This window comes from Thamnophis elegans, chromosome 3 (assembly GCF_009769535.1).
Source record: "Thamnophis elegans isolate rThaEle1 chromosome 3, rThaEle1.pri, whole genome shotgun sequence".
NCBI classification, from domain to species: Eukaryota; Metazoa; Chordata; class Lepidosauria; order Squamata; family Colubridae; genus Thamnophis; species Thamnophis elegans.
The window spans coordinates 30047577-30057646 of record NC_045543.1 but is presented as its reverse complement, the minus strand read 5'-3'; the positions used below and the strand labels follow the sequence as shown (position 1 = coordinate 30057646).

Here is a 10070-nt window from a genome sequence, read left to right as displayed (position 1 = left end):
GAGAAAGGAAAAGAACAGAAGAGAAAAAGACAAGGTATTTTAAAAAAATAAGTTCTAATCTTCTTCAGAGCTGTTTTTAGATGCATTTGGACTTTATCATCTGTCTTTAAGGCTATATTATAATTCTCTCCTTTCCATAATCTCTTATTTCTGACCATCAAACCCATAAATCTCAAGCATATTTTCCATATTCAGCAAAAATTCCATAAAAGGTTTTTTCTGGCTTTATTTTTCAGCAACAAGATAAAAATAGAAAGAAAAAATAACATGTGATGGATATTTTATCAGATATTGAAAACATCATATGGAAAAAATGAGCATATAATCTTCCTATGCTTCTACAGTGAGTTTGCTGGGATCCTCTTCATAATCTGTATTGCTTCCAAGAGGTACTCCTCCTTCAATGGGAATCTAGAAGGAATAGCATACAGAGATTTATGCAAGCAGGCGATACTTAACTATCTGACACAATTTTACCCCAACTGAATTTAACTGAGGCCTCTTTCTTTCTCCCCTCCCCCCTCCCTGTCTCTCTCTCACACGTCATAATTCATTGGGAACTGCCATTGTTAACTTTATAAGCCCAAATTAATTGAATGAGAATTTGCTGAGGAAATGTCCCACTATGACTGTACCTCTTTTATACCAGGTTGGTGATTTAATATATCAATATATCAAAGTAACCATAGTTGCACCATTACTCATGATACAGATGAAGAATTGCCTCTCATGTTTCTGGTCTATATATTTTGATCATTTGTCAAATTGATGAAATAAATTCTTCTCCATCCTTTACTCCCTTTTATATCCATCTCTGTAGGAACATGGTTGTCATTAGAAATAAACATTAACTTAAAGTTTTGGAAACATCTCAAGAAGAGATAGACCGTTGCACTATGCAACCCAATCCTCTGCATACTTATATCTTCCTTGGTCTTGGTCTCCCAAAACCACATTGTTGAAAAGTTGTGTTTTAAAACACACATATATCAATTTAAACAGCAGATACTTATGTTAAGCCTCCAGGAGGTGTAATTAAGCTATTTTCTTGGTATTGATAAAAATACAGCCCAAATTATAAAATATTTATTTAAAAGTAGGCCAAAATTTTACCTCATCCCAAAACCTGATAATATCATACTACTGGTGACGTAAGTCTATTTTATCCAGAGAGAAATAGCTGGCCATCATCTAGAGCAGAGTTTTATGTTGCAAAACCACATAGATTACTGTTGTGGCCCAGCAGGTGCCGTTGGAGCTGCCACCAGACTCCAACAGCGAGGGGCCCTCTGAGTCGGCTCTGGAGGAGGTGGAGGACCCTGGACAGGGTTCCGACTCTGAGCAAAGCGCAGAGAGACTGGTTGGCCACCAGGTGGTGCCTGAGCCTTGGACCAGTGGGGTGGAGACAAGGGAGAGTGATCCAGAAGCCAGCAGTGAGTTCTTCCTGGATGCACGCCATCGAAGAGCTACTAGGCGTCAGGAACAATTACGCAATTACAGGAGGTAATTGCGCTCAACTGGTGGTTATTAGGCTCCTCTCCAAACTATAAAAGCTACAGCCCTCTTTGTAGAAGTCAATGCAGGATTGAATGTCGGAGGACAGTACTGAGAGCTTGGCAGGCTGGATTGCTGCCAAGCCTTATCTGTGTTTATTGCTGCCTGAGTTTGTCTGAGTTGCTGCCAAGGTCCTTATCTGTTTGTTCTGCTTGGCTTTCAGCCACCGAGGTTTTGGTATCTTGCTAATTAAAGTACATTCCAGTTAAGCTTGTCTCGGCATTCGTTACTGGATGGAGGAGGGGGTCAGAACAGATTACTAGATGATATATGGCATTGAGCCACATACGCCATTGTTGATGAATTCAGCAAGATCAGGAATGAGGAAGTATAGGAAAAGAAGGAGAGCAGGAATACTTAAAGACAACAAACTCCATATCCTGTTCCTCATATCATTCATATGATGTTTCTGTAGTTAAGGAAGAGGAGTACCAGTGGTGAAGTGCTGCATGGTTACCTTTGATTGCTGGCTGGGCCCGCCCACCTGCTCTTGTGTTAAGCTATCCATTTATAACTAACTTTCTGGGTCGTTCCCTCTGCCCTCACTGAGTTTCGTGCCACCCCTGCTTTACTCACTGGAGCTGCCTGAGTTGATTATCTACTTCTTTGAAGCTCCATTTCACTAACAAAGGGGCATGTGTGAGCAAAGCTTGCGTGTACACACATGCTCACAACCAGCAAACCGCTTGTGAACATAAGTACAGCCCACCTCTGAGTAGTACCAGTAGGGGGAAAACAGGACCTGACATGACACTTGGTATACAGAGAAGAAAAGTTTAAAACCCCTCCACCCTTCATGCTACATTTGAAATGTAAAAATGTAGTTTGCAGCTGTAGGGAAGCCAGTGTGTTCATTGATTCAAGTCTCTGTGTGTATATAATAAATAAGATGATGTGCATGCTTTGAAATATAGTTCTGTGAGAAATGGAAAAAGTATATTAAGAAATGGATTTCTGAAAGAAAACAGAAAAATGAGACAATGGGAAAGAGAGAAAAGCAGTTGGAACAACCTTGAAATGAACAAAGGGGCAGAATAGTAAGGAATAAGAGGACTCTGAAATTGGGGGAAAACATATGCTAGAAGAGACAGAAAAAGAGAGAGAGAGAGGAAAAAAAGCATTGATTATAGAAGATCTATAGTACCACATCTGTGCTGTCGAAATCTGGATGAACATGGCATAACAGTAAAAACATTTTAAAAATTTGACTCATCACATTGTTTTCAGCCCAGAATAATTCTAGCAAAACTGTGAAAAGAATATAACTATATAGTTGATCCTAACATAAGCAACTCTTCATCTTTCCAATTCTGCATTCAGCAAAACAAAAACTGGAACCAATTCTAAGAATCAGGTGATAAAATGTGATTCTATGTGATAACAATCAGAAGCTAACAGACATCCTAGTGGAAAAAAATGTGTATATGTTCCCATAAACTGCAATTCTTCTCTATTGTTTGAAATGGGTCCTACCTCCCAATATACAGAGTCATCATAGCAGTTCTGATCAGGTGGCTGTCCCAGGAAAGGCAAGCTTATTATTAATCCTGTATGATGAGGAGGAAACACATTGAAGGTTATCAATGGGAAAATTTTCTATAATAAGAGACATAGATTGCATAAAATACAAAAAACAGAAGAACAACTGTGTTCTACTCCTGCAAATAATGCTCTATTTTTCTAATAAAAAATGCATTACTTGTAATAGCATGTTACACTATATTGCCAAAAGTATTTGCTCACTCATCCAAATAATCAGAATCAGGTGTTCCAAACACTTCCATGGCCACAGGTGTATAAAATCAAGTACCTAGGCATGCAGACTGTTTTTACAAACATTTGTGAAAGAATGGGTCCTCTCAGGAGCTCAGTGAATTCCAGCACGGAACTGTGATAGGATGCCACCTGTGCAACAAATCCAGTCGTGAAATTTCCTCGCTCCTAAATATTCCACAGTCAACTGTCAGCTGTATTATAAGAACGTGGAAGTGTTTGGGAATGACAGCAACTCAGCCACGAAGTGGTAGGCCACGTAAACTCGTCCAACATCAGTGTGTGACCTCACAAATGCGCTTCTGGAAGAATGGTCAAAAATTCCCATAAACACACTCCTAAACCTTGTGGACAGGCTTCCCAAAAGAGTTGAAGCTCTTATAGCTGCAACAGGTAGACCAATGTCATATTGAACCCTATGGATTAGGAATGGGATGTCACTTACAGTAAGTTCATATGCGAGTAAAGGCAGGTGAGCGAATACTTTTGGCAATATAGTGTATTTCATTAAGTAAACACCTAAGAAGGAACAGTTCCAGTGGTGGGATTCAAATAATTTAACAACTGGTTCACCCAGGGTCAGGTTGGCTTTCGTGGGAGGCGTAGCCCATCCTCATCCTCCAGCTCCACCGCACATGCAGGACGAGCCTCCCGTGATACCAATCTGACCCTGGGCGACCTGGTTGTTAAATTTCTACCCTTTGCCAAAAGGGTGCTTGTCTGCATGTTGGTCTCACAGCTATTTCAGCCTTCTGGATGACTCCTTTAAAAGGCAAGGTTTCTGAGGAATGAGGAGGGGGTTACCATAGAAATAAGGAGTTGATCAAGATCTCATGTGGGCAGGTGAAGAATTGGGAGGAAGAGGAGGGAGGGATTCCCCCCTCTCCATGGAGTTATTTGCAGGGGGAATTGATCAATCTGCGGGCAAAAGTGAGAGGGGCAAGGAATTAAGTTGGCAGCATGATTGAAGCTGGGCCCAATGTAGGGGAGACTGCGGGGTTAGTTTGGCCAAGCAAATTATCCCCTCCGCCTTGCTATCCAAGTGAATCCTGGGCACTGCACTGAAATGGAGAAACAAGCAATGGAGCAGCCGGCACAAAGAAAGGAGGAGCAGCAGGGAGAAGAAAGAAGGAAAGCAGCCTCCATTGCCCATACTTCCGTTGCAGCCCAATGCCCAGGATCCACTTTGATAGTGGAGGGGTGTAATTTAACACCCACCTGAATGGGTGTGAACTGCCTGAATCCCACCACTGAACAGTTCTGCAAATTCTTATTCAGTTTTTTAAAAAGATGCTATATAAGTCTGCATTTTATCCATCCATTCATCTACAGAAGTGTGATCTGCATGAAGTTCCCCATTTCCTGGAGATGTCTTTATTTTACTGACCTGTAAAAGCTCCTCCTACCATAGCAATTGCAACAGAGCAGCCTAGAGCAGCAGCCTGCATCCCAACAGATATACTGTAAAGAGAACAAATGATCTTTGTGTCATCTGGAGACCTCATGAAGACTTCTTTGATAGCTATGTCTGGTTATTCAGATGTATGTGTACACACAAAAATCGGTTCCACCACAAATCCGCGAAGCCCTTATCCGCGGAGACATAAGCGCGAAGACTAATTCGCGCCGTACTAAGCGCTAAGGAAAAACGCAACCCTACCACGATGACATAATCGCGGAGGGCAAATTCGCGCATTCCCAAGCACTCAGTACCCTAAACCTAACCCTAAACCTAAACCTAACCCTAAACCTAACCCTAACCCTAAACCTAACCCTAAACCTAACTCTAAACCTAACCCTAAACCTAACCCTAAACCTAACCCTAAACCTAACCCTAAACCTAACCCTAAACCTAACCCTAAACCTAACCCTAAACCTAACCCTAAACCTAACCCTAAAACAAACCCTAAAACAAACCCTAAAACAAACCCTAAAACAAACCCCTAAACCTAATCCTAACCCTTACCTTAATTGAAGTCGGCTTTCTGCCGCAGCGCCGTTTTAAAGCGCCCTTCTGTTGCCGCGCTATTGTCACGGAGGTGATGACGCACGGTGATGACGTCGCGGCTTTAGCGCCGCGATTTTATCACCGCGATTTTGACGAGCGCGGTTTTGTCGTGCCACGCAAAAATCACTCCTACTTAACCCAGCCACAAACAGCTGTGGAAGTGCATATCATATGCAGACTACTAGGAAAGACTTTGAACACCGCTTTAACACTTTGCAGAGAGCTACTTTGTTTCTGCCAATGTGTTTTGCCAAACAGCCCCGTTCAAGTGTTTTTTACTCCTCTAAGAACATGCTGTATGAGCAAGGCTGATGAATGGGAAAGGATTGCAAATCACAAGGGACTTTCTTTCATTTCTACTTTCCTCTTCCTACCATTTTTTATTCCTCAGGACCTCATATAGTTCCAGTTCCCCTCCTGCCTAAAGGACTGACAGACACTGCTATGCTGATGTTACTGAATGATTAATGACCTACAGCAATGCTTTCCAACTTTAGCAACTTTAAGATGATTGGACCTCAACTTCCAGAATTCCCTAGACAGCCACTGTAGTTGGGAAATTCTGGGAGTTGAAGTCCACTCATCTTAAAGTTGCTAAATTTGGGGAACACTGTCCTAGGGCTTGGTAAAATTCCAGTACCCCTGACTGGCCACTTAAACAATAAACTGGTTACCAACCAAACTTAGTTATTCTTTTATGGTTGGAGTTATTTTGAGCCTTGTTCTTTAGTTTTGCCAAGGCATCACTATCAATCTTGTTATACAGATTGTTTTACTGGCAGAGTATAACTGTTTAAGATCTATTGCCAAATGAAATATTTTTGCAATCTACTTGATGGGAATGTCTCTCTCAAGGTGATCTATAAATCTGTCTAGTCAGTTAAATGACAGTAAAATAGAATTTTAAAAAACTTACTTGCTGTTAACCTGCACAGCAGCTGCAATGATACTTGCAATGCCTCCCAAAAGCCCAGGTAAGCCATGTAGATTATGGACACCGCAAGTGTCTTGAATTTTCAGTGTGGCCAGCAATGGCTAGAAGAGGGGGGAAAGGGTTATTTTTTAATAACCTTTAGAAGAAAATAAAGCTTGCTTGTCTTCTTTTTCACTTTCCATTCTATACAAACTAGCATGCTTTATAAAATATATGTAAGTATATTGCAATGCAGTTTCTTGATTTGAGAAACATTGATTTGAGTCTGCTGGCCTACAAAGAGATGGGATGGGATGCAAATATTCTGTCTTTCACTGGAATAATAAAATAGGCTCAGAACCCAATACTCACTTAAACAGACATGAATCAGGGTCTTCCACAGATGTCTTTCTGATTGACAGTGCATAATATTAATATTACATGTAACTATAATTCAGAGATACTGGTTGTACTGCTTACTAATATATTTACAAATGCAATTATTCCCCATAATGCCAATATAGCTCAGGGTTGGAGTAATTTTAAGATAGTCTATCCAGTATAGTTTTTGCCTATCCCACCCAAGGGTTCAGATGCTTGCTGAAGAAGCCAAAGAAGCCATCTATCAAGTGTGCCTTGAAAGTAGCTCTTCACTGTGTGGGGTCTCTGTCCCCAACACAGCATGCTTCCTATGATAGAAATCTGACAAATCCTGGGAAACAGGAGGAGAGAGAAAGGCAATTTGCAGAAGAGATTCCTTAATACCCATATGCAACTATCATGCAACCATGTGCAAATATCAAGGCTGGTATCTATTAGTTAAGCCTTCCCTAACAAGGTGTCCTAGTAGTAAATTACAACTGCCAGAATTCTAATAAAGATGGCTTAGAATAATGGAAATATAGAAAATGGAGTTTGCTAGGCAGGGGAAGCTGTATTAGAATTACTTTTCTTTAAAAAATACTCACAGATAAATACTTATATCCAAGAACTGAGATGATTCCTGCTATGCTACCAATTAATAAAGCCCCAACAGGCAAGATGTCCAGATCAGCACATGAACCCACAGCAACACCACCTGCCAAGGTGGCATTTTGAATGTGTACCTGTGGGAGACATAAAATATGACCAGTAAGAGGAGATCCCTAATGCCAAGGGAAAGGATTTTTGGCTGAAGCACAGGATATCAATTTGCTTCAAATGATCTGAGTGTACCATAGGAATTGTGCAGCAGTTCATGATGGCCTCTATGTATGACCCTTGAAATAAGATACATAAGAACACTGCCTTATAAGAACCAGGTCAACCCATGGACCTCCAGAACCAAAAATCTGTATTTCTACTGACGAAGTTTCATTTATTAGACAAGCAGCCTGGAACTGATCTATACAGAATATGTGACTTGCCACTAATTTAAAATCTATGAATACATGCTCTCTTGGCAGTGGCTCATCAACTTTATATATAATTTGTTTTCTGATTTAACTCTTATAAATGAAACTTGGGAGTTTCATATATGTTAAATATGCACAGACTTAAAATAATGAAATCTCATTGTCCAAGTGATATCGTTGTAGTAACAATCCTGTTGATTTGTAATCGGTGGTCATTGGGATTTGGCTATTCCTATCCCTGTGATATCTGTATGGTCGCTAAGAATCAGGCTTGACTTGATGGTATAGAATCAATCAATCAAATCTGTGTAATTGCAGGGTAGCCACTATTATGATCCTTGTTATTGAAGTACAAGAGCTCTACTGTCAGACCTGCCCCAATCCGATTCCTTAGGGGGGAAAAGGCCCTTGACTCCATTTGGTTAAAGCAAAGGGTTCTTTTTTCTAAAGGTGTAGGTTGCAGTAAATCAAGCCAGCTCTGAATTCTGCCGTGTTCGCAAGACACACACACACCACACACAGCTCATCTCTCCCCTGTGACCAGTCCATTTCTAGTTAACTGGAGCTTGCCAAGTCATTTTGAGAACACTGAGATGTTTAGGGGTAATCTACATATTTCTCATGGTGCCTAGCTGTGGGATGCTGCACCTCCTGTTCTCACCTCCTGTTTTCCCATCATGTACACACACAGTTTTATTTATTGCCCTTTCATCCTCCTCCTTCTGCCTGTACTTCAAGCCTTTAATAGCAGGGTGCCTGTGAGGCACCAAACCAAGTCCATTCTTTTACAAAGAGTTTTGAAAACAAAGGGGTTACCATAAAATAATAATAAAAACACTACTTGAAATAAATAGCACAGAAAACAAATGTAAATATATAGTAGAAATAAAATGAGAAATAATAAATTAAAACAGCAGAAACTACCTTCAATTGAAGTTCAGTAATCACAAAACAAAAGTGCAAACATTTGCTTGAACCTCCTTCAGAAAGCAATCAAGAATTAAGGTGCCATCACCAAGAAGACCCCGTGTGTGATGTATTACAGAAGCATCCACATAGACCAATCTTAAGGACTGGGCAGATTCATATTGGGAATGACAATATTTTGCAAAAAATTGTCATCAGTAAGTATACTTAAAGAACTTGGTCATTGCACATCTTGATCCAATGTGCAGACTGAAACTTATTTGCTCAAGCAGGTGTTGTTTGTTTTTGTTGTTTTTAGCCACTTCTCAAATGCTCATGTTTCTATCTGCTTTGAAGATGATACTTTCAGAAATTAGTGTTTTGGGAGAAAATGCATTAAAATGCACCTTTTTTTCAAGCTTGCATGAGCTATGAAAAAGTGCTGCTTTAATTATTCAAATTATCAAGTAGTGCATTATTAATGCCACATTTAAAGCAGACATATTTCTTTTCAGGCTGTCCAGGAGAGAGATGCTTTGCTGATGCAAGATATGAAGCACTTTACAAATACAATAGCAGAGTTGGAAGGGACCTTGGAGGTCTTCTAGTCCAACCCTCTGCCTAGGCAGGAAACCCTATACCATTTAAGACAAATGGCTATTCAACATCTTCTTAAAGACTTCCAGTGTTGGAGCATTCACAACTTCTGGAGGCAAGCTGTTCCACTGATTAATTGTTCTAACTGTCAGGAAATTTCTCCTCAATTCTAAATTGCTTCTCTCCTTGATTAGTTTCCACCCATTACTTCTTGTTCTACCCTCAGGTGCCTTGGAGAATACTTTGACTCCCTCTTCTTTGTGGCTACCCCTGAGATATTGGAACACTGCTATCATGTCTCCCCTAGTCCTTCTTTTCATTAAACTAGACATACCCAGTTCCTGCAACCGTTCTTCATATGTTTTAGTCTCCAGCCCCCTAATCATCTTTGTTGCTCTTCTCTGCCTGTTTCCAGAGTCTCCACATCTTTTTTACATCGTGGTGATCATAACTGAATGCAATATTCCAAGTGTGGCCTTAGCAAGGCATTATAAAGTGGTATTAACACTTCACGTGATCTTGATTCTATCCCTCTATTTATGTAGCCTAGAACTGTGTTGGCTATTTTGGCAGCTGCAGCACACTGCTGGCTCATATTTAAATGGTTGTCCACTAGGACTCCAAGATCCCTCTCACAGTTACTACTATTGAGCTCCAAATGATTTTCAAAGTACCCAGATTTCTATCAACACATTAGCAAATCATATATATATATGATTTTTACAACCCCTGGTAAGCCCCAATTATGGGAGGAAGCTAACTGCTTCCATCATCTGTCAATCGGCTCGTCACAAGAGTCCATCACGACAGAAACCCAATATTTTTACTGTTGCCTTTGTTATATTTGTGTTTTTTTTAATTTGTGCTGATAAATAAATAAAGGGAGACTAGTATAGATCTATTTCAAGCTATTTAGCTCTCATCA

General features: G+C 40.3%; 1 protein-coding gene across 1 annotated transcript in view; it reads right to left on the bottom strand.

Moving 5' to 3' along the window:
* Positions 1-208: 208 nt before the first annotated feature.
* RHAG (Rh associated glycoprotein) overlaps positions 209-10070 on the bottom strand; it is a 29150-nt gene continuing 19288 nt past the window's right edge. Inside the window, exons 6-10 of the mRNA XM_032212487.1 lie at positions 7217-7354; positions 6252-6370; positions 4715-4788; positions 3028-3101; positions 209-411 (exon numbers count right to left, since the gene is read on the bottom strand). Of these exons, the coding sequence (XP_032068378.1) occupies positions 331-411; positions 3028-3101; positions 4715-4788; positions 6252-6370; positions 7217-7354 (486 nt within the window). The 3' untranslated portion in view covers positions 209-330. The remainder of the gene's footprint in view (positions 412-3027; positions 3102-4714; positions 4789-6251; positions 6371-7216; positions 7355-10070) is intronic.